Source organism: Leptopilina heterotoma, unplaced genomic scaffold (assembly GCF_015476425.1).
Source record: "Leptopilina heterotoma isolate Lh14 unplaced genomic scaffold, ASM1547642v1 Lhet_15, whole genome shotgun sequence".
NCBI classification, from domain to species: Eukaryota; Metazoa; Arthropoda; class Insecta; order Hymenoptera; family Figitidae; genus Leptopilina; species Leptopilina heterotoma.
In genome coordinates, this window is record NW_025110867.1 from 1,804,301 (window position 1) to 1,830,020 (window position 25,720).

Consider the following 25,720-nt stretch of genomic DNA (forward strand, 5'->3'; position numbering starts at 1 on the left):
TCTTTCACCATCAGTGGCATGATATCAAGAGTAGTAAGGTCTTGAAGCTCAATATACTATTTTCATAATAAGAGCATTAAAATGCATTAATTGCATGTTTAACAAATTACTAAATCCAAATCTAAATGTTTTTACACTCATTTGTCGACTTTATATAGTTGTTTAAAAGATTTTACATTTTTCTTGAAAAATAATCGTTCATGGTGAAAAATGTATAAGACATAAAATGTGCAGTTTTTAAGATCCACAACTTTTATTCGTAAGAAAGTTGAAGGCTTTTTAAGCAGGGACATATTTGAGCATCTCTATTGAGGCAGTAGATTTGAGCATTCAAACCTACAGAAGCAACTTATTATAATTTAATTAAATAAATAAAAAATTTGTCATTAGAACCATAAATATCGCTTAAATTATAATTGTCCGCAATCGTAACTTTATATAAACTTTTTAAATTCTAATAGAGAAATTTACAATTTGTTTGTTGAGCTAAATTTTATCTCTTTGCTTTTATGATAACTTTGGCCTTTTATAAAAATTATTGTTTAGTTTAAAATAAATTTGATATTTATATAAATATAAAGAAAGAAAATATAGGTAAGCAACTATAGAAAATTAAGGTGTAAAATTGAAAAATAATAAACGATTGTCCAAAAATTTATAAATAATATTGAAATGTAGGGGAGACCGGGGCGCAATAGATTATTTTAATGTATTTAAATGCAATAAGTTTAAGTAATTACGCTTTATTTTTAAATTACTGTACTTAATTTCCTCCAAGTTTGTAATTTATTTATTATTGTGAAAAATAATATGAATAAACTAAATTTATGCTTCAAAGTAAGTTTTATAATTTTCAATTTGTTGTTATTGCTTCTTTAATATAACAAAAAGTGAAAAGTGGCCCAGTATACGCCCTGATCTTCCCTATGCAATAAAAAATAAATGTACATAAAAGATATCTTAAAAGAAAAATTAATTATAAGTAAATCAATGATGACACTTTATCAATTCTTCTAACATTATTGAATGAATTTGTCGAACTTTCACAATGATACATTTTTTCTATTCATCCGGTGCTGAAATTGCTATAACAGGGCCTAGTCAAAATTTCTAAACGGGATATATTGCCAAAATAACATTACAGGCCAGAGATTCATTAATATATCGAAATTGTCATTAGTTTCATAGAAATTTTTACAAAACGACTACTTTAACATTTCTAACAGCTTAGAGAGTAGCAACAGTTTATAACAAAGCAAATTGTCAAATAATTTTTGAATTATTTAACAATAATTACTTTCTCAATTATGTATAATGTATGTATATTATCGATTTAATATCTTATAATAAAAACTTTTTCTTATATTATTATAATTATTAATATTATTTTTGTTTTTGTCTAATCGAAAATGGAGCTTTGTGCAAGATTTTTTTTATTTTTTGTACAAATTGTCATTCACAAATAAAAATTTAATTTTTTAGCAGATAATTTATATAATTCATTTTCTTAATTTTTATAGATAGTTTCAAAAATGAGAATAAAAATTAATTACTAATACTGAAGAATCTTTTACGATCGTACAAGTATTAAGGTGTTAGGGGCAGTCAGGATCTATCCTTTCTACTCTCGTGAAATTTTTCTATTTATTTTACGCTTTCTGCAAACATGAGATTGTACCCTAAGTAATAAAAATTTAGGAAAAAAATTTTATTTTTGAAAAATGTCCCTTATTGATAGTTCATTAATAGAAAATTTCTATTTGTGGGATTTGTAATTTCACGTTGTTACTAATAATATTAATAATAATAACAATAATAACAATAGTAATACTAATAATAAAAAAAGCAATTGAAAAAAGACATAAAAACGGTTACAGAATGATTATAATATAATAAAATTAGTTTTCATTGGACATAGCAAAAGAAAACTCAAACATTTTAAAAGCATTTTTTTGTCACAGTCATAAAATGTCTTTCTTCAAATAAAGAAACATTGGTTTTATTGTCAAAGAATAACGCATTTATCATGAACGTTTTGTTGATTGGCTCTCATTGTTTGAGAAGCTGTCGGTGTTGGTGACGGTGGCTTCCCCTCCACGGCCTGAATACTTTTCATTATTTCCCTGAAAACCTATAAATAACAAAATAATTACAATAATAAGTTAATAAATCTTAATTACGTCATTAATTAGTCAGTGGTTTTAATTGGCAGTCGTGTTAGGTAGCTACTTTTTTGTAAAATAACTTGTAATGTAACTTGGTTATTATTTTTGTATTGTGTAGTAAGTTGTAAATCATGAAGGAGTATAAGGAGAAGTATGTATACACGGAAAAACCTTTGAGAAGTCTGCCTTCCCACTGTCACAAAATTTCGCTTCTCACTGCATGGAAAGTCTGATCGCCCGCCACTGTGTGCGTAGCATTACCGTTTTCGATAGACAAACTTCCCAAAAAGTTTAGAAAATTACAACTAGGTACGTTGGTCACCCAGTTTGGGAGTGCAGATGAACAAGTTTAGTGGTGGCGCTGACGCATAAGTTTCGGGTGAGCAGACTGCTTAAAGGTTTTTCCGTGTATGTATCCCTTTTGACTGTACTTGACTGCGTAAAATCGCCATGCACGAAAATTGGCATACCGGAAATTTGTTCACTGATATTAGCGCCCCTGCAGGAGAAAATATATACCCTCCATGCTGTCCATGATAAAAGTTTTGTTTACGTAGTTTTTTGGTTATGTACCAAGTTGATAATAACAATAAAATAATAGTAATATGAATTGTTTTATAAAAAATTGCATGTCTAGTTATAAAGCAAATAAAAATACTTCTGAAAAAAGTGTTTTTTCAAAGCACCGAGAATGATAAGTTTATTTAATATACTATTTTGTAAGGGTAAAAGTTTTTATACTTTTACCAACAGACATTTATGAATTTAATGCAAAGAATTTTTGGTTGTTTATTTAAAGTCCTTCCTATTTATATAACGTATAAAACAATTTAATTCTGTTCATCTATTTTACAATTATACAACACTCAGAGGATCCTCTAACCTTAAATATCAATCAGCTGTCAAAGATAAAAATACTTAAAATGTAAAATTGCACTTATTTCTCCCGTTTGGCGGCGCTGTTATCAGAGAACATGAGGCTATTACTTTTCGCGTGCCTGTCGATTTTTTTACTGCAGAGAAGTAAAGTCAATATCAGTAAATTTTCCCATTGGAGATCCTTATACATTGGAAATCACTAAGGATAATTTTAAGTATAGTTAATATTAATTTTATTATAAAAAGTGAACTGTTAGCAACAGATGGTTGTTAGTTATAAAAAACTATTAATATTATTACTAAATAATAATATTATCAAAGTCAGTCCTTCAGAAGAAGAAAAATTGTAAATAAAATAAGAAAATAGTATAATACATCGAAAAAGGTAATTTTCTGAAGCTAATTACTAATTTTGTTAGCTAGGTTACTACAAAAATTTGAAAAAAGTGGTGCAGCAAGGACGCCATTTTGAATTTCTGAATTCGTCATTTTTATTCAAAAGAGTATGCGCTGGCGATTATTTAGAGCCGTAGTAAGTTGATTTCTGTTGATTAGAATTTTAAAATGAGCTCTGGGTCGATTGGCGTGAAGCGTCCCATCTTTTATTATTTCATTATAGACAACAAATTATTCAAATAGGTATTTAATCTTATTTTACTAATAAAAATACCTGAATTATTCGACAATTGTATTTTGCACTGCACTCGACGTAACCGCATCTCCAGTGTTTGCGAACAAGATTAACAATATCCCTATGTCTTGTTCCTGGAGCTGCAGGAGCCGTAAGTTTATCTTGTTTGTTACCAACTACCAATAAAGGCACTCCTCTCATATCTCGTGCTTCATAAATTTGTTCTCGTAACATCCTTATATACTAAACAACAAAATATATCATATAATTTTATTTAATTGTAACAAATATTTTTCAAATTGTTATTTTTACAAATGTCATGCATGAATAAAATGAGATATGTATTAAAATACAAAATCGATTATGATAAGAAACAATTAATAATTCGAGAGAAAATTAAAGATAATTATATAGTTAGATTATAGTAAAGCTAATAAATTACAATAATTTGTTCCTAAAACATTATAATGTTAACGTAATCGAAACAGCGTGAGGTATACGAGTTAAAAAGATGATGCTATTTTTTTATAAATATCTAACAAGTTGTGACAGTTATATATATATGTACTTTTTGAACTTTACATTGCAAATTTACTATAAACTTTCTGAGAAACGTTATACTATGTGGGAAGTTAAGTTTCAGTGTTTCTATTTCTGCTAGTCTCTCAATTAGTTACCAAATTGAATTTTCCCATCTAACATCTCAAATTGAATATCGAGAAACAAGGTAAACTTTAAGAGAACTCTGAAATTGTTAAATTAGATCATCGCAGGTGGCGTCAAACAAATTATACTCACGAATATCATATCATATATTGTGAATTATTAAAATTAATCTGTCAAAGTGTTTACTCCAATTTATGTTTACAATTGATAGTATTATATATTAGAAACTGATGCAGTTTCTGTACATATTTTGTTTATTATTTTTGTTTATTGAGGAAAAGGGAGATAAAATTTTAAGAGATTTTTTTATAGGTAGTAAGGGATTAATAAATAAATTATACCTGAAATGTATCTTGATTATTAAGATCAAAGACAAGTACGTAGGCAGTAGCGCTTCTGAGTCCATAATATCGAAAATCGGTCCATTCCAATTGTGTGTTAATGGGGAAATATGGAATAGTTGGAATATCGGTGATTTTTATTTCATAAAGTCTATCAGCTAGAACCACACTCTGATAATAAGTTTCTTTTTTTTCCGTCGGTCTATAATCTTGGTTAAATTCACTCCAAACGAATTGCTGTAGGCGGAATAAAATCAAATCAAAATGATATTTCTTTTACTAAAATTACCTACTGACACAACAGTTATATGATCATTACGTCCTTGTTAAATAACTGTTTGTTCACATCAACAAAAGTAAAAGTTAACTTTTTTACAGAAATTATCAATATTACAAATATCACCAAATTAAAAAACATATTTTTGATTTTTTTCTTTATAAACGCTTTAAATTTCTTACCTTGACAATACTAGATTTTCCGACTCCAGGAGCGCCTAAAAATATTATTTTAACTTGTTCCAGACTGTCAGAAGAATTTTCTTCTTCTCTAGATGTACTGTCAGTTACCTCCAATCGCCATATGTCACCTCCCCTTTCCAGGTAGTCTAAATCCAATTCTAGGTATAAGAAAAAATAATTATTAATTACCATAATTTTTATAAAATAAAATAATCGTTGTTGGAACAGACGTTTTTTGAACATAAGATGTCTTTGGAACATTCCTTGAATCGACATAAACGTCCTAATGTTGTCCCAAAGACACTTTATGTTTCCCTGCCTACTGGCGAACTGACATAAATATGATTTTTGAATAAGCTTAAAACTTGAAGAAAATTTTATTGTTATAGATTCTTATTAATACACAAAATAAAATTAGACCTTTACCACTTTATTGAAGGTGGAGGACTAGTTATTATTTTAAGGATTAGATATTAGACTCGAACATACGATTTTTAAATATTTGTAATTTTAAATAAAAATACTGTTTAATAAATTTCATAACCGCTAGTGAAAGAATGTTCAGTGCAGTTTCGAATTATTTTCATAATTTACAAGACATTTTTAATTCAAAGTGTTTCAGCAATTATGGTTTTGTAATGTTTTACACTTTCGACATTTAAAAGAAATAATATTCATTTATAAATGGTAATACTGCCTTATATTATTTGAATTACAAAATATTAAATTTTTGATAGAAGTTTCCGATGTTAATGCAGTTAGGGTTAAATATGAATTATTTGAATTTCGCGTATCAACTGACATGTAATAAGAAAATAGCAGACATTCAGAGTAGAAGTTTCTGTAAATTCTCCCACTCTTAAATTTATCCCCTCCATGAACATACTGTATAAGAGACTGAGCTTTAAGTCTTTTTAAGGAAATGAAGTAGGTTTTCAAAATATGGGTCAATTGTGAGATTTTCCATACAAGAGGAGAGATAATCACCTGTTCAAAATCGTTTCTCCTTCTCTTTATACTCTCTACTTTTATGCATTGCTCTCTAGTGAACAAAACAATAGACACTCCACACGTAAAAACCTTTTATTTTTAAACGATACATGTTCAATTTGTTTCCATAATTTATTAAAATTCGAAGAATATTTTATCCAGTTTTTTACATTATTAAATATTGAAATGTTTGTAAAATTGGTAAAACGATTTGAATAATAATATATTTATTATGTATTCAACTTTTTGGTGTGCTTCTACAAATAATATCATTTATTTGAACTTGATTTCAAAGGTTATTTGTATTGTACGCACCACGGTGCGTCTAGTCAAAATTAAATGAAAAATGATATTACCTCAAATTTTTTTGTTGATTCTGTATCCTAGCCCTATATAGACATATCTTATGAAGAAACGAAAATTGTAAATTTAGCGCTCTTTTTAACGACGTCAATTACATTTTTCAACATATTGCTTCCTCATAAAGGAAGCTTTGTATTAGCAAAATTTTGGATTGGCATTTTTTGACATATTTATAAATTTTTTTTATTATGCCTAATACTTTAGTACTTTATATATGCACAGGAACTCCCCGTATAAATGTTCTAAATAAATAAAAAAAAATTTCGACGTATTTTGACCTCCGAAGTCCAAAAAACGGATTTTAAAAATTTGTCCCGATGTGTGTGTGTTTCATTTTGTAAAAAAACGTTTTTTGGACATAACTTGAAAAAATGTTAGGACACTTATAAATCTTTTTCTTTAGTTTTGTAGAGTTTTTTCAGACGCATCTTTTGAGCCCTAATTGAACATTTTTGGTCCATATTAACCGGAGATATTAAACTTTTAAAAATCTAAAATTTTGAAAAATAAGACTTTTATAAAAATTTTTTAAAATTATGTAAAAGTAACTTCAAAAAATTATTACCAACTTGAAGAGCACTAAAAAACGCTTCGATTGACCTATTTTTGAACCTGATTCGGGCAGAAATTATAAAATTATTGGTATTTTAAAAATCAAAAATTGTGGAAAAAGACATCTTCTCAACCTTTTTGTTTGAAAATTTTTGTTTAACTATTAAACTATTATAACTATCTTGTAGGGTATTTAAAAATACATTTATTGACCCAAAATTCAATCACTTTTACCAGATTTATGAAAAGTTATTCATATATTTCTGTTATTATTACCTCTATGAGGAAGCAAAGTGTTCATGAAATGAGCACCAAAATTATAAAAAAATATACAACTTGGCAGCAGTTTTAAACTTTTAAGGGCTACTCTAGTTTACAATACTCTTCACTTATAACCACGCTTTTTCAAGAGTGTAATTGTGTACATGTTATATTAAATTATTGTTTCGTTGTTGTCAAATCAATGTTAGCGGGGCTAACCGATACTAAACAATAACAAAGCATACGCTGAATGTGGAATACATCAATCTTTTGGATCTATATTTACTTTTAAGTTTTTACGCAATTATATAATTATGTTTAAAATGATATAAAATATGTTGAAAAATGTAAAAATTATCAAAAAATGTAATTGACGTCGTTAAAAAGAAAGCGCTAAACTTACAATTTTCGTTTCTTCATAAGATATGTCTATATAGGGCTAGGATACAGAATCAACAAAAAAATTTGAGGTAATATTATTTTTCATTTAATTTTTACTAGACGCACCGTGATACATACATGTTTCTATAGTGTAGTTTAAAAAATGATAAATTTTGGAGAAATATTCAAAACTTAAAAAATATTAAGTAACAGATAGTATTCTTTACATTCGAATTTTTCAAATGAGGTCATATCAAATCTTTCTGTGTAGACTGTCTTGAAAGAGCCACAGCTCAAAAAGAATTCTTTATCCTCTCTAAAATTCATCTGTAAATAAAAAATATAAAATCTAGGACATTTGCAATATAAAAATCCGAGGATGATATTACTCAGAAACAGTCATCAAGTAGTAAAAGTTTTACAAAATTATTATCATGAAGATGATGTTACATAAGAAACTGAAATAAATAATATTCGTACAACAAATGACATTCCTGATAATAATACAATTAAAAAATTTATTTTAAAGACGCCTTAAACGTCCTATTTTGTCCGTGGACATCCGGGGACATCTCGGAGTCATTAAAAGGACACTTAAAATACATTCTATGTCTGCTGACTGCTCCAAAAGATTATATTTTATTTTATTTCTTGTAAGAATTTCGGTTTCTAGAAAGATTACGAAAAAGTTTCACTAAAAATTATGATTTTAAATTTTTGATTTACATATTTGACAATGATTTTTAGTTAAAAAAAGTTATAATCGCTTTTTCAATCGGGATCTTTAATTATTACTTAATTCTTGTGTAAAGACACAGCTAAATAAGAATTGACTAAATAAATAAAGATTTGTTCTAATTTATTTTTGCCTTAAAGAAAAAAATTATTTTTTTTTCGTCTTAAAAAAATATTCGAGAGTATATTGATTGTGTAGTAAAATAGTAGTCGCAAACAATTATCAAGAGGATGACGTTCAATATTGAAAACATTGAGAACAAAATGGGCTATCGATCCATTGCAACTCATTCCTAAAGAGATCTTCGTTGAGCAATTACCAATTAAAACCTAATTAAAAACTTGTATTAAATTACCGTCATTTACTTAAGAATGGCAATTTTCACTAAGTAAATAATCACCAACAATAAAATGAAATTTTTAATTTATCGAAAGTTTCTCTTTATTTTTAATACAAAATGGAAAATAAATTTTATTTTCTACTGTTATTCTTGAAACATTTTTAATGAACTACACGGAGAAAATTTATTGCTAAAATTTTACTGAATTTAATTCGGTAAAACTGGGATGAACTGTCAAAACAGTAATTTTTCAAGAACTAGACAGTAAAATCAATTGCATTGAAAAATAATGTAAAAAGCGCAAATAAGGAAGTAAGTAATAAGCAAGTAAGCAAAGTAAGCAAGAAGGAAATAAGCACGTAAGAAAGTAAGCAAATGATAAAGTAAGTATGCAAGAAGGAAATAAGCAAGTAAGCAAGTAAGAAAATATGGAAGTAAGTAAGCAGAAAGGAAATAAACAAGTAAGCAAAGTAAGCAAATAAGGAAGTAAGTAAGTAAATAAGTATAGGTAAGAAAGTAAGCTAGTAAGCAAGCAAATTATTTCCTCTTTGCTTACTTTCTTACCTACTTATTTGGGACCATTCAAGTATTACGTATGCATTTAAGGGGGAGAGGGGTCTAGCTATTGCTTACTTTCATTAGAAAAAATGGCGCTAATGCATATAGAAAATCTTACGATGGGGGAGGGGGGGTCTAAAAACCTCAAAAATATGCTTACGTAATGCTTGAATGACCCCTTTGCTTACTTACTTGCATATTTACTTATGTTTAATTGCTTACTTATTTATTTCTTTCTTGCTTACTTACTTGCTTGTTTGCTTACTTACTTACTAATAATCAGATTTAATTAAAATTAATAAATTATGTTAAAAAAATAAGTATGTTATTGCTATTTTATATTTTCTTTTTGTATGATTTAAAAGCATTTATTACATATTTGACAATTAATAAGAGTTTAAAATAATTAACTAATTAAATTTTAATATAATTAATAATAAAATGATAATAAATTAAGTATGAATAAGTTAAAAAAATCAACTATTAGTGTGAAAGTCTTTTATTTGACTGCAGGACCCATAAAATAATGTATTTCAATCCAGAAAACTAACACTTTAGGCAAGTCAATGAAATTTTACCAAACTATTCCTGAAAACTAACAGTTTATGCAAGTGAAGAAAGTTTTACCAAACTATTCCTGAAACGTTAGTGCCCATCAAGGAGGTATTGAAAATAAACGTTAAAATTGTATTTAATTCATATTAAACGTTGAGTTTAAATTTTTTTTGAACTTTTAAAGTACTAGCTTGTAAGAATAAATTAAGATATGACATTAAAATTTTAAATATTATTACTGAGAGAAAAAAATTATACATAAATTTATTGATAATTATTTATTCTATTTCATATTTAACATTGATAAGTAGTAGATGTTGTTAATATTTGAGTATTTGTAAAGTGGAGAGTAATAAAATTATAAAATATTTAATTTTTATCTATATTTGTACCTAGTGAAAATTAATAATTTAGTGAAAAAAGAAATTTAAAGCTATTTCTTCATAAACAGTAAAAGATGCAGTAAGTGAGGTTAAGAAGTTAACAAAAGTTTACCAACTTTAAATTTTTGTATTAAATTAAATATTAAATAATATACATATAGGTATATATATTTATAAATGTTATTTATTAATGTCTTCTATTTATAATTCTATGCAATATTAATTTAATTTGTACTTTATATATTCATGTTTATAATTTTAAAAGCCCTTGTATTTGCAGTTAATATTTTACTTATATTTTTAATATTATTTTTTCAATATTCAGACAACTTTCGTGCTAAATTTATATTATATTCTAAAATTTTAAGAACGACCAAAACGAGCATCAACAACGCAACAAAATCATCTAAAAGTTTCTAAAGATCTGACATAATATTTTCCTTTGTGGGAAAAATATTAAAAACTTTTTTTGTTTAAAAACAAATACAAAATACTTACGACATTGTCTTTGAGGTTGGAGGCTTTTTCTCCTCCATGCTCCAACTGTTTTGGTAGCAATGATGAAAACGAAAATCAGGTCTTTGGCAGTAGATTCTGTATTTGTCGCACTTAAAAAGTAAAATTTTTTCACTCCTTTCTAAGTACACTTTTAATTTTACTTATAATAGAAAATTTAAAATTGTCTTTATTGCCGATTATCTATCTAAAAATTTAATTGTCCATGTTTTAGAATATTCGCTTTTTATCATAAATTATACTTGAATAAGAATTTTTTTCTTTAAATTTATTAAGTAGTTGATTGTGCGGACGCTCATTTTTTCAATTCCTTTTTTTTATATTGACAATATTTTTCACAATTATTTTAATTCATAGTAAAAAATTTCATATAATTATTAATAAATGTAAATGTTTTTTCAATTTTGTAGTTAAACTTTTTTTAATCTTATACTTTTTATTATTTTATTATTATTATTATAATTTATTTTTACACTTGATTATATTAGACCCCTTAAATTTTTTTAAATTAAAAAAATCTTTTTATTTTTATGAATGTTATTCAAAGTTATGTTAGAAAAAAATATTATGTGGTATTTAATAATTTCGATAATCGGTAAAAACTGTTCAGTTAAATTAATTTTAATGAATTGTTTTTAAATCAGAACAATTTAAAGAGAACTGCGAGGAAGAGGGAAGGGGTCACTCTTTAAAAAAAAGAAGCCTTTTTTAAAATCCGTGCTGAAATACTGGAGCAGCAGCTCCTCGTGTTGCTGTTAAGATGATCGTTATATTCAAGTTTTTTTCGAGATACCCCACTTGGACGTGGCCGGAAATTGTCAACGAGGTGCATGACACTGTATCGCGATGACACGGGTCGTTGCTGAGAACAGCCGTGGAAGTTTTTTTCTGTCATAAAACGAGGGTTTATCGAAAAAAAATTGTCGCGTGCAGCAGCAACGAGACACAAAGTAACCCTTTCCTTGGCACTTCATATCTCGCCAATCCCCGAAAAAAGTCGATCGAAACTCCCCTCGTCGTCGCTACAGAATACAGCTTTACCCAGTTTTGAGCTTGCGCAACACAATTCGCGCCAATTTATAACATACAAACCATTCGTATTGTTTATTCCCCTTCATGCTTATTTCATTTTAGTCTTTATTTTTTGTAAATAAATAATTAATTATTTTTTAATACAGTAGGGTAAAATGTTCTTTTTATGCATATTAAACTATGATCTTAATATTATTGGTGTATAAATTAAGAATTTTTATTAGATTTAAAAAATTAATTCTCTATGTCTGTATACATGTTTATGTATATATTTAAATATATTATATAGTTATATAGTATGTGTTACGTATGACTTCGTAACTATTTTTAATTTTTTGTAATAAATTAAAAATTCTTATATTATATAACTTCATTAAAAAAATTGGGAATTTTGTAATTAGATTTAAGTACACTATAACATACAAATCATTCACACAAAGACAATTTAAACTATCTATCATTTAAAAGTAACAAATTTACTATTTGTTATCCTTAATTTTACCTAAATAGTAATTTGGATATATTTTATTTTGCGCCAACAATATTAAATTTCATTTTATTTTATTAAAATTAAGAATCGCTAAGAAGTATGGACAACACCCATATTTCAAAAGAGTTATTTTCCAGTTTAAGACTCTAAATGTATTGTTTTAAATATCAAGAATAGAAACATACACATTAAAAGTATAGTGGATTTAGAGCATTGAACTCGTGTTAGCCAACTTTAGGAATTTGCAAGCTTGCGAAAAGCTTGCCTGGCAACAAAGAAGTTTAATGAACTGTGTGTAACAGTCTCCCCACTATTAACATTTTAATGTAATTTCGGGGTGTGATCCATAACTTCGATCGATTAAACGATTGAGTCTGAATTTGTTCCTCCCGCAGTAAGGCTGCGTAATATATTGTTTGTACCGAAAATTGGTAGACTTTATATTTTGTATTTCCCGCAAAGTCGGAGGTTTATATTTTATCCCCAAAAGAAGGGTTCATTTTTGTTAATTTAATAATTATAGTGAATTTATACGACATAAATTGTGAAGTGAAATATTTATAATAAAAAAAAGTTGATTTAAATATTGAATTGAAGTTTTGTAAAAGAAAGTGATTTGAGTAGTAATAAAATAGTAAAGAAATAGTTTGAATTAAATAAAATAAATTAAAATAATTAAAGTCTCATTGATATTAAAAATATCAACCACCGTCTAATGCACTTAAAATCGATTGATTAAATAATATCATCAACCAAATATTTAAATGCAGTGACCCTGTAGTTTGAATATTGTAAGTTGATTTGAAATTATTAATTTATTATTGTTGGAACAAATCAAAGAAGACTCTTTATAAAGAAATTAGAGAAAATAAGCGATAAGCAATTTTGATGACAATAGTGACATTTTTGAAGTGACATAACTTGGATTATTTGAGGAAAACACAGAAGTCTAAGGGTAAAAGCAATATAGAAAATATGTTATTTTTATTGGTGAGTAAAATTGTCAAATAACTATACTATTATTGACACACACATTGAGAGTCATACACAATACTATTTTACATGAATTCAATAAATTCTAAAAAACCTTTTTCTGTTTATATTAACTAAATATAAAATGTGCAAAAACTATTGCTGAAGAGTTATAGCTAATTATTTGGAATAACTATAATTGTCAATATATGTAGAAATATAGGATACACATTATTATTTCTAATCTTGGAGAATTTAAAGTTGAATAAATTGTGAGAATCACATTACACACACATTGTCCCAAGTAGAAATGTAATACTGGCATAGTACTGACCCAGTACTGACTGCCAGTGTAGCAGTACTGACTCCAGTACTAAATCAGTACTGGGAAATCCCTGGCTGGTAACGCTGTCCAGTACTGATTTTTTACCGGCAGTTAGTACTAAGTCAGTATTAAAATATCACTGGCAGAACACCGCCTAATTACTGATTCGCAGGTAAAATTTAACAAATTTGGAAAATGCTGTAACGCGTTCTCTAAAACAAAATTTACCTTTAGAAGCTTATATTAATTTGTTATTTGATTATTAGAGAAAAGGGAGTAATTTATTGAATACTAATAATTATTATTAATATTTCTGTAGTAAATAAACTTTTATGAGTAACAATAAAAATGTAAATAATTAGCAAAATTGCTTTTATTGAAATAAGTTTAAAAAAAAAATTTTTTTTTTTCATTAATTTATACTATCTTATTTATTTTAATTAATTACTAAATTATTATTATTATTGTTTATAATTATTTAAATTTATATTAATTAAGTGTTTGATGTTATTGTTGATGAATAATGTTTTTAAAAATCTTGGAAAATATTTTAATAGTTAATAAATCAAACGATGTTGTTATTAATAGTGGCCGGTTTAATGCCATTATAAAAAATTTTGTTTGTTTTTTAACTCCTTCGCAGTACTGATTTGGTGTTATGCCAGTTTTCTGCCATTACTGATTTTAATACTTTTTTAACTCCGACGTATTACTGATTCGGTTTTGGAGTCAGTATACTCCCAGTACTAATCGGGTTCCGAGAGTCAGTACCGACGGTCAGTACTGAGACAGTACCATGCCGGTGTTTAACTCCGTCCTAACTCCGGACATTTCTACTTGGGGTAGTGTTTTATTACAATTAACTTTTTTACACCTGTCTTTTTTACTTTATTCCTTTCATTTAAATACAAATACCGTCAATCCGGGATTGTTGAACAATAATAATCTAAGAAAGGGCCCACTACCTTTAAATAAATAAATTATTTTCGAAGGGCAAATAACGTTTTACCTTGAGACATTTTTATTAAAATTTTTGTGTTTAATTAATTTGTTAGCAAATTGTTAAAACTAATTTTTGTAAAAATAAGAATTTTGATTAATAAATTAAAGTATTCAAAATTCATCCTTAACAGTAGTATGTATATAGTATATGTATATAGTTTAAATATATTTTTAAAGTGATTTATAATAAATCCCTAAAGAACAACCCTAAATTCAAGTAACCACCCCTCGATGATAAAAGTTTTTCTACATAACAAAAAAAACTCGTAAAAAATAGTGTTTAAGAAATAGAAATTATGGAAATATTTTATCTTTACATTTTTTTAGCGAAAAACTTGAAATTTTTTACGATTTAGTACGAGTTTAACTCGCACTTGTCCGGTTTTTTTTATTAATTAATTAATTAATAATTCGAAAACAAAAAAAGCGTCATTCTTTCTAGAAAACTCACTGTTCATACTTATTCAAAATCTTCAACCCCCTCACCCCTCTACAATTTTTTATAAAATTTCATAATACTTTGTGGTTGAAGGACTCATTCATAGTACCTACTAAATACTGTGAAAATATTAGCCCGATCTAACAACTTGCAATTTCGACATTGGTACACTTGAGAAAATTTACCCCTTATATAAACGTATATAAATAAGTAACAAGTTGTTCATTTCATGACCATTTAGCTTCCTCAATGTATAAAAATTGCGGTTTTGCAAACTTTTGAAAAACTATGTACAAAAGGGTTCGTCCAGAAGATTTGTTAAAAATAAAATTATATAAATCGTTTATAATTTATAAGTTGTTATATAAATATTTAATGAAATTTACACTTTCATTTGCCAATTGCTTTTTTTTTATGATAGAATAATCATTTCAAAATATTAATATTAATATTAAATAAATTATGAAAAAAATACAAAATTTGAATTTTTTTTTAAAAAGAAAAATATTTATTAATTTGATAAATTTTGATAAAATATATACTTTGTATACATCAATCGATTCGTTTTCTTGTCAGGAATGTAATTTTGAGAAAAATTAATGAAAATATTAACAAATAAAAAAATTATTTACAAAAATACAAAAAAAATTTTTTTTTGAATTTTAAATAAATTGTATAAAATTTTTTTTTTAGATATTTTTGAAAATCCTTGTGTCAGATTTTAGGTATTAATGACTGCAATAAACCTGCAAAATTTCAAGACAATCCATCAAAATTTTTTTGAGATAATTTGTACACAATTTTTGTGACATACACACACATACACACATACACACATACACACATACACACATACATCTGGACATTTGCTCAGAATTGAATATACATATGTTATAGATGAAAATGAGTCCATATAACCTTCTTTTGAAAAATTGAAAATCGTCACGAATGCAAAGCTTCCTTATGAGGAAGCAAAACATAAAAATAAAAAACATATACATTATATATATAGGGCATTCTCTGTAAAACTGGGGGCGCATGATTTCAGCCAAATTATTATATTTATAATTGTCATATATCCGAATTTTTAACTTCATAATCATCATTTACTCGAAATTTAGGTGTCTATAATTTGATATTGACATTATTATAATATTGAGAATTGATATTTGTTATAATTTACTTATAGTCAAAATTTTATTTTATAGATTTTCTAAGTATTATAAATATAAATTACAATAAATTTCGCACTATGAAATCGTATGTATTATAAATTTTTCTAATATAATAATTATTTTTTATAATTTCTATGGAATCTAGAAAAAGAGACCTATATCTTTGATGATTTGTTTTGAGAAAATGAAAAGTAGAATAGGATTTCTTTTTGGAGTACATAAGATTTTTTTGATTGGATGTAAACTTTAATTTTTATAAACAATTTACTTTTTATTTTTTGTCGAAAAATTGATTATTTTACTAAAAAGAGCACCATTTCTACAAAAATTGATATAAAAAAAACTCCTATGTACTTTTCAAGTTTATATTATATAGATTATAAAATTTCTTTGTTTTCTGTTCCAGGACTTAAACTTTTCAAGAAACCTTTCCGGCCGTTTTGGTAAAGAAAAAAATAGTCGATTTTTTCTATGCAATTTATCGCCGCCATTTTGTTATAAAATTTTTAAAAACATTTTTTTTCTACTTTTCAATATGTATTTAATAAACCCTCCAAAAAGAAATCCTATTCTAGTTTCCATTTTCTCAAAACAAATCAACAAAGATATAGGTCTCTTTTTCTGACTCTAGGGTAGTGTTACCCCTTAATTAAACGTGTATGTTAATTAACTTCGTTTATAGCGAACTTCAGCTATAACGAAAAAATTTCAACGGTCTCTTGAAGTTTGTTATAAGCGGAGTCCACTGTATTGTTCCTTTTTCATATTGTTCTTATTTATTATTAATTACAAGCAGAGAATGATAATTTATTTTTTCCTTTCTTGACGATCTCCTTCATTTGAGAAACACCGTTAATCATAGTCATAGTGGACATAACCATTGACAGAGACGCTTTCATATTTTTCCAAACTGAATTCTGCAATAAAAAGTATTTTGAAAAATATTGCATATTTTCAAATGCTTAACACAAATCATCAGTAACGTAACTGACATATTATAGTGCCATAGAAATATTTCATATTTATAAGCAATTAACTTTTTTGAATAGAAAATTTCAGCAGAGTACAAATTTTCAGTACTGGCATTATACAAAGTTACAACATTGTACACACTGCCGACTACTGGCATGGTACAGGGCTTAAAAATAAAGTTGATTTAAAATTTAAAAATTCAAAATTGAAATTATTAAAAGCAAAAATGTTATTAGTTAATAAAAGATAATATTCAGTAAAATACTAACCTCTAAGCCACTTAATGTTTTAGCATTTATGCTTTCTTTATAGTCTAATTGAAAATGAACTTCTGAGGACAAAACAGGAACTTCGTTATTTCGTTCTGTTGTACCATCGATATTGTTTATTGATTCATGAGTTGTAACTTCGACTGAAGGTGCCATTGTGTCATTATAAGATTCAGTAAGTAATGCAGAAGACGTAGCGATGTCAGTTACATTTGTGACGATTTCAGAAGTGTCATTCAGTTCTGCTATTGTATCTCGAGAGGCTGTTTTGACTGTGGTGGCAGTTACTTCTTCAGAAGATGCTGGAGATCTTAATAGATCATTTAAATTTGTGACATTATTTTGCACTGTTGTAATATCAAAACTGTTTGTCGACTCATGAGATGTTATTTTAACTGAGGGAACAGTTGTATCATCACAAGATGCAGTCAGAAAAGTTGAAATTGTAGTTGCAGCACTGTCATTTAAATTTGTGTCGATGTCAGAAGTATCATTTAGATTTGTTACTGTATCGTAAGATGTTGTTCCGACTGAGAGAGCAGTAACATCTTTGGAAGATGCAGTAGAAGTTGTAAGATCAGTTAAATTTGTGACGTTATTTCCTATTGTTATACCATCGATGTTGTTTAATGATTCATGTGTTGTAACTTCGACTGAAGGTGCCATTGTGCCATTAGTAGTTTCGGTAAGCAATGTAGAAGACGTTGCACTGTCAGTTAAATTAGTGTCGATTTCAGAAGTTTCATTCATATTTGCTATTGTTTTTTGAGATGTAGTTTCGGTTGTGGGGGCAGTCACTTCTTCGGAAGATGCTGAAGATCTTAATAGATCATTTAAATTTGTGACATTATTTTGCACTGTTGTAATATCAAAACTGTTTGTCGACTCATGAGATGTTATTTTAACTGAGGGAACAGTTGTATCATCAGAAGATGCAGTCAGAAAAGTTGAAATTGTAGTTGCAGCACTGTCATTTAAATTTGTGTCGATGTCAGAAGTATCATTTAGATTTGTTACTGTATCGTAAGATGTTGTTTCGACTGAGAGAGCAGTTACATCTTTGGAAGATGCAGTAGAAGTTGTAAGATCAGTTAAATTTGTGACGTTATTTCCTATTGTTATACCATCGATGTTGTTTAATGATTCATGTGTTGTAACTTCGACTGAAGGTGCCATTGTGCCATTAGTAGTTTCGGTAAGCAATGTAGAAGACGTTGCACAGTCAGTTAAATTAGTGTCGATTTCAGAAGTATCATTCATATTTGCTATTGTTTTTTGAGATGTAGTTTCGGTTGTGGGGGCAGTCACTTCTTCAGAAGATGCTAAAGATGTTAGATTATTTAAATTTGCGACATTATTTTGCACTGTTGTACTATGGAAACTGTTTGTCGATTCATGAGATGTTATTTCATCTGAAGCAGTAGTTGTATTATTTGAAGGAGCAGTAAGCAAAGTATAAACTTTAGCTGTAGCACTTTCAGTTAAATTTGTGTCGATCTCAGAAGTATGATTCAAAGTGGCTATTGTATTGTGAGATGTTGTTTCGACTGAGGGAACAGTTATGTCTTCAGAAGATGCAGTAGATGATTTAAGATCGAGTAAATTTGATGGAAATAATATACTAGCATCTAAATCTTTTCTTCTTTTTATGAATGTTACTTCTACACACTCCCCTCTTATGCAGAACTAAAATTCGAAAACGAACATATTATTAAAATCTGTTATATTCGAGGCTTCATTGTTGTTAAAAATAGTAATGGCATTTGTAACCTTCTTACTTTATCAGTACCACATGGAGTTCCTTCGAGTGCTGCTACAAAAACTGTTGCTTTTTCTCTTTGAAATTTATTAACGTCCACTAAACATGTTATATTGGAGCAAATACCAGGATTTACCTGAAATTAGATAAAATTTAAGACATAAATATAATTTTTCAATTTTAACAGCGCAAAGTTTACAGCAAAAATAAATTAAGGTAAAACCAGGTAGCAGGTCATAATATAAAGTCAAATAACATTTAATTCACATTAGACTTTTGCATGTGCAACTCTGTTTGATACCTCCAAAGTTAACTGTAAAATTAATTTCTGTTGCATACTTACTTCATACGCTTTGGCGTATCCCCTTTTTTGGCATTGTTGATCTAATGTCATGTGTTTACCAGGCAATATTCTTAATATTTGTTTATCATTTCTCTTAAGTTTTGGATTATTATGAAAACAACTAGAACTGTTTTGCCTGAGGAAAAATATGAACATGTTACTTTTTTGCTACTTCTTCGGAATTGCTTTGGAAGAATTTTTGTGCAATTAGAATATCCAATATTATTAATAAGTGCGTCAATAAAAAATTGCAAAAGAGTATTAATTAAGTTTCAGAGAAAATTACTTCGAAAATTACGAAAAGTATTTATCATGCGTTAAATTCATTATAAAGAAATAAGTTTTAATTTGTACCCGACATACCTAAAGAAGTAGGTCATTATCTTTTTAGTGCAGGTGGAAAAGTAAAATTGTTTTTGATCAAAACTTTTATTACTCATCAGGTAACCATCTTCAAAAGAACAATCTGCTGCCTCTGGTGCACTCAACAAAGTTTTAACTGAAGAGTCACCATCAAGAGGTGCTCCAAACCTAATAGATTAAAATTGTAATGTACATTATTACTATAATTATCGAAACAAAATGCAAACATTTTGTCATATGAAATTTAATAACACAGCTCTACAAAAAAAGTGTCATGTACTCTTGACCGAAATCCCCTAGCCCTATGTATTTTGACGCGCTGAACACGAATCCGAAGTCCATTTTGTTCCATCACGTCAGGATTTTCTTCTAACCTCAAAAAGCATGTTAGATTTTGAGAGGTAGGTATCTGAAGTAAGATTTTCAAAATTCAAAATGGCAGATCCAATATGGCGGACGCATTTTGAAAAAAATTTAAGATTTACTTCAAACTTGGTATCTAGGTGTTTTTTGAGTCGCTGATTACGAATCCGAAATTAAATTGTCAAAATTTAAATTGGCGGATCAAATATGGTGGCTGAATTAAAAAAAACATATTAAGATTTACTTCAAACTTGGTATCTAAAGGTTTTTTGGGTCGCTGTTTACAAATCTTAAATCATATTTTCAAAATTCAAAATGGCGGCTCCAATAAGTCGGATGAATTTTTAAAAAATATTAAGATTTACATCAAGTTTGGTATCTAGGGGTTTGTGGTGTCGCTGATTGCAAATCTGAAGACACCACCTGGTACACCCAAATGCTTTAATGCTATCTTTCTGGTTTAACGAAATTTTGATAGGTCATTTCATTTCTATCAAAAAATCTTAATTCATGACATACGAATGTTTACTCATGTCATAAACTGAAAACATTTTGACAGAAATCATACGATTTTTTAAAATTCCATTAAACCATAAGGACAGCATTAAAGCATCTTAGTGCACAACATCCCTTTTCAGCATCCAGCAAAAGTTGGCCATCATATTTACGCCACATTTCTTTAAGGTCTTGATGAAATCGCTCTCCCTGTTCCTTACTGAAGTCTCCTAAATTTTCCGCGAAGTAATTTAGATGTGATTCTAAGAAATGTAGCTTCAAGCTCATCAACCATCCTTGCTTTCCAAAGTTTGTTATCATATTATTTGCCATTTCTTCCCAATTCTCGCTTTTCTTATTCCCCAGAAAATTTTCAACAATTAATTTAAAACTAAGCCATGCATTTTTCTCAGTTTTACTCATGTTAGTGACAAATTTTTCATCTTTCAACAATTTTCGAATTTGTGGACGATCAAAAACTCCCTCATTTAGTTGGGCATCAGAGATCTTAGGGAATTTTTGTTCTAGGTATTTAAAACATTTTCCATTCTTATCTAAACTCTTAACAAACTATTTTGCTGCTCCTAGTTTAATGTGCAATGGTGGAAGCAATACCTTTGAGAGATCAATCAATGGCTTCATAATGATATTTTTCGATCCTGGTTTAAAAGATTCTCTTTTGGGACATTCTTTTTTTTTTGTAATGATACTTTCTATCTCTATTATCCCACACACACAAAACAGGGTGTTTTGGTGAAACCTGCTTGTTATCCAAGAATAATGCTTAAAATCTTAAAATCCCCACAAATTTGCCAGTTGTGTTCTTAATATTTAATTTTTAAAATTAATTTTTAAAACTAGTTTTACAGATTCATAGCTTTCTTTAAGCTGTGTAAAATGAGACATAGGAATCGAACCATAAATATTAGTATTATGAAGTAATACTGCTTTTAAACTTCTTTTAGAAAAGTCTATGAATAACCTCTAATCTTCATCTTTGTATACACCAGGTTTTAATTGATCCATTAACCCATCAACGTCAGAACAATATACCAATGACTGCCTTTTGTCTTGTGTAAAAAAATTTTTGAATTCCTTTTCCCTATCGCGATTAAAGGAAGCTGTAGTTCCTTTCGATAGCATTTTGAAAGAACTGATGTAAAATATTCTGCACCATCTTTTGATAGTTTTAAGTCTCTGATGAGATTGCTGAGTTCTTCTTGTGTAAAATTTTTAAGTATTTCAATCTTTGTTAATTTGTCTAATATTGTCATTGATTGGTTTACAATTCTTTGGAATATCGAACTCTCCACATATATAACAAAATGAATCTGCATTGCTGTTGCATATGTGTTTTGACGTTAACGCTTTAAAATTACTTTTTGAAGCATTTGAAGTTTTTGTGTTTTTTTGATTTTTAAGAGCCATGATTTATTAAATAACCCGCACTTTAGGAATCCTGGTTCGATCGCAGGCGAGTCCACCGTTCTAGGCGTGATAACTCTCATACCTCCCCAGGTCTAAGTATGAGAGTTTTTTGACTTTGACGAGGACAATGTCAACTCGTCGTCGGACACACTACGGTATCGCACTCTAACGTCCCCGACAATGATATGTCCATTAGGAATAAGATGCTGAATGGAACAATGCACTTTCTTATTTGGCTTCTGCACCAAACATATCCAATCTGTTACCAAGGAATATTTTATGAAAAAATTTTAATAGAAGCCATATTTGAAAATGTGAGAAACTCGTTTCGAAATCACACTCAGCAACTTAAAAAACCTGTAGATACCAAATTTCATAAAAATATGACAATTTTTTAAAAATAATTCCTTAATATTGAATCAGACATATCGAATTTTGAAAATTTAACTTCGGATTCGTAATCAGCTACTCAAAAAACCTCTAGATACCAAGTTTGAAGTAAATCTTAATATGATTTTTTTAATTCGTCCGCCATATTCGATCCGCCATTTTGAATATTGGAAATCTAACTTCAGATTCGTAATCAGCGACACAAAAAACCCCTAGATACCAAGTTTGAAGTAAATACATCAATTTTTATAAAAATCGCCTACCTCTCAAAATTCGACATGTTTTTTGAGGTTAGAAAAAAATCGTGACGTGATGGAGCAAAACGGACTTCGTATTCGTGTTCAGCGCGTCAAAATACATAGTGCTAGGGTATTTCGGTCAAAAGTACATGACACTTTTTTTGTGAGGCTGTATAATCTTTAAAATGATGAATATTAATTATTATTTATGTTAAACATACTTACAAATGACCTAATTCACGTGCAGCTGTGTGTATTCCAGAGAATATAGTATTGTCTAAAATTATAGCAGTCGATTCTATTAACTTATTTAAATCATTTTTTTACAACTACCTGCATCAAATGCGAAACCTAAAAACATTTGTCTTTGTTAGTAAAAATTAATAATTTAAATTTAAATAAATCAAAAGATTAAGAAAAATGTCAAACCAATTTCGGCCTCATGAAGATCTGGATCTGTACCCATCAAAACAGCAATATCGTAATCCCTTTTGAGTACAAACTGGTCTTCATTATACATAAATGTACTAAACTTTTGTAATGTATCACGTGTTACAAACTGATTAATTGGTACAATTTGATCCTTTATTTGTAAAAAATATATTTATTTGAAATAATATATTTTATCTTTGTAGAATTAAGATTTTAACATTTTTAATCATAAAAATAAATTCTGCTTCATTTGTGTTTTCATTTACAAAATTTTTTTAATATTATAAGAGTAATTACCAAACATAAAACAATTCCAGCAATGTTTAAACGGACATGAGGTTTTTTCAATTCTCGGAAACTAAGATCAGCTCCATTCCATAGAGTTAGGATATAAGCAACAGTTTTGACATAATCGTAACCGAACTGTCTAAAATAAGAAATTAATTGTTGCTAATTTGTAGTTAAATATAAATTTAATTTTTAAGAATAATTTAAAATACAGTGAAAACTTGCCGTAGAAGAGTTTTATCTACATATACTAAAATTTCTGGAAAAACTGCATAAGGAGGATTTAAATTAGAGTTATTTCTTGTTTCATTATAATTGTGCATAACTCTACTAATATTGCTGTGGATATCAGTTACTGCTCGTTTATAAATTCTGTGATAATTTTTGTTACTGTCGTTCTCAGGTTGGTAAAATTTCTCTGATTGAACATCACGATGTTGACGCATGAAATTACTATTTGGAATTATCACTTTGTCGGAGTCAATAATACCATTCTAGAATGTAATTTTAATAAACAAATTAATGTTTAATTATCAATCATTCATTTTTTTATACTAAGGTCATACAACTTTTTCTCCATGTAAAAAAATTTTGTTCAATTTGGAAGAAAAAAAACACATTCAGTTAGTCATCACTAAAAGTGTGGTTTTTGTGCTTGCATTATCACAGTCTAATGACAATTACGCATATGATTGTCAAAAATGTGTTTTTACCAATTTTAAGCATTATACTCTAAATGTACAATTTTTACAAGCATTTCAATGTCTGGATTTGTTTTCTGTATAATTAATTCTAATGAAATAATAATTTACCTCCTCTTGGTGGTCTAGAGAATCGTTCATCGCTCTTAATATCAGTCAAATTTTGAAAGGTATAAGTAAATTGTGCCAGGAGTGCATAAAGTAATATACAAATATAAATCATTGTATAATTAAAAATAATAACGTTACTGATTATAAAACCACTATCCTAAAAATATATTTACGTTCAATTTTTATTTTTTAGAAATGTAAAAATGTAAGTAAGTAAAAAATATTAATTGTTACCGCGATGAGAATAGCAATGTGTTTTACAAAATAACTTAATTCCAACACTAAAAATAAAGGGTCTGTATTTATATATGTAATTTTTGTTTATCTAGTTCTATTTCTGATTCTAATTTGCATATATATTTAAATAAAGTGAAGCTGAATTTAGTAATACATTATTAAAGGTCAACATAATTTTACGCTTAAATAATTTTTAATAATTGAGGAGCTAGATGCTATTAGGGGATACGTGGAATGTTAAGTAAATGGCGCGGATCTACTTACAGCATATCCAGCCCCTCAATTATATTTTATGTTTATTCTATTTTGTTGATTTAGATCCATAAGATAAGTTTTAAAAATTTACTTTTCTATTGTAAAGTATAACAAATATTGCATAGTTTCTAGATTTAAATATATCTTTCATTTAAATACAAGTGCGTTCAAAAATAGAAAAAGATTACTAAAATTTATGTCGATTTTTTAGAAGGTTTCCGTTAAAATTTTCCACATTCGTTTTTCATGTTTAATTTTTTAAGGACATAAAATACTTAAATTTATAGACTAATAATATTAGAACTTTAAAATTACAAAAGAAATTTAATTTGTAAAAATGAATTCCTAATATTTTATTATATGAAGATACTATACATAAATATTACGAATATATAAAAAAATAAAAATACGAATACTAATAAAGCATTAGAATGTTTATAATATAGAATATTAAAACATTTATAATAAAAAATAAAATAGGGGAGAGTAGTCAAGGTTGAGACATCGCGTTTATTTTGTTTTTTCTCACTAGCGGCATCTGTCTATTGTGCGTAAGTTCTTGTTATTAATGTCAGTAAATTTTTCACATGAGTCGCAGTGAAGTTTACGAAAGTATTCCGCTAGGGAAAGTATACTTTCTTAAAAAAGTAAAAATTCTTTGAAAACCAAGCAAAAATTACTATTTTTGAGCAGTTTCAAAATTACTACTTGAAAGTAGTAATTTCTCATCGAAAATAGTATAATCTACTTATTTTTCTCCGTGTATGTAGTTAATAATAAAAGAAAAGAATTTTTTTATCTATATGTTACAAAACAGTAATTAATAAAGAGCAAAAAATATTATCTTTTAAACTTAAAAATTTT

At 27.6% G+C, this 25,720-nt stretch overlaps 2 protein-coding genes across 2 annotated transcripts; both read right to left on the reverse strand.

The window, feature by feature from the left end:
• Positions 1–698: 698 nt before the first annotated feature.
• On the reverse strand, positions 699–11,894 carry LOC122498375 (ras-related protein Ral-A). Its single transcript, XM_043606068.1, has 7 exons — positions 11,865–11,894; positions 11,506–11,664; positions 10,759–10,897; positions 5,142–5,299; positions 4,683–4,919; positions 3,715–3,918; positions 699–2,131 (listed from the first exon to the last, which is right to left on the reverse strand). Exons 1-7 carry the CDS (start codon positions 11,892–11,894, stop codon positions 2,006–2,008), a joined length of 1,053 nt encoding a protein of 350 aa, XP_043462003.1. The 3' UTR covers positions 699–2,005.
• A 4,805-nt stretch (positions 11,895–16,699) lies between these two features.
• LOC122498376 (serine-rich adhesin for platelets-like) lies at positions 16,700–24,394 on the reverse strand. Its single transcript, XM_043606070.1, has 10 exons — positions 24,365–24,394; positions 23,778–24,046; positions 23,562–23,691; positions 23,262–23,415; positions 23,058–23,109; positions 19,918–20,085; positions 19,555–19,690; positions 19,231–19,347; positions 17,453–19,138; positions 16,700–17,128 (listed from the first exon to the last, which is right to left on the reverse strand). The coding sequence occupies exons 1-10, from the start codon at positions 24,392–24,394 to the stop codon at positions 16,994–16,996; spliced, it is 2,877 nt and encodes a 958-aa protein (XP_043462005.1). The 3' UTR covers positions 16,700–16,993.
• Between the last annotated feature and the right edge of the window lie 1,326 nt (positions 24,395–25,720).

Excerpts from the sequence above, each read along its gene's own strand:
- LOC122498376 (XM_043606070.1), bottom strand. The coding sequence starts at position 24,394 with ATGAACGATTCTCTAGACCACCAAGAGGAG. Across the intron at positions 23,692-23,777 it reads GTAGATAAAACTCTTCTACG|ACAGTTCGGTTACGATTATG; the intron begins GCAAGTTTTCAC and ends TTCTTATTTTAG. Across the intron at positions 19,691-19,917 it reads ATAATGACCTACTTCTTTAG|GCAAAACAGTTCTAGTTGTT; the intron begins GTATGTCGGGTA and ends ATTTTTCCTCAG.
- LOC122498375 (XM_043606068.1), bottom strand. The coding sequence starts at position 11,894 with ATGAAGGGGAATAAACAATACGAATGGTTT. Across the intron at positions 4,920-5,141 it reads GAAAATCTAGTATTGTCAAG|CAATTCGTTTGGAGTGAATT; the intron begins GTAAGAAATTTA and ends TTCCGCCTACAG. Across the intron at positions 2,132-3,714 it reads ACAATTGTCGAATAATTCAG|GTTTTCAGGGAAATAATGAA; the intron begins GTATTTTTATTA and ends TGTTATTTATAG.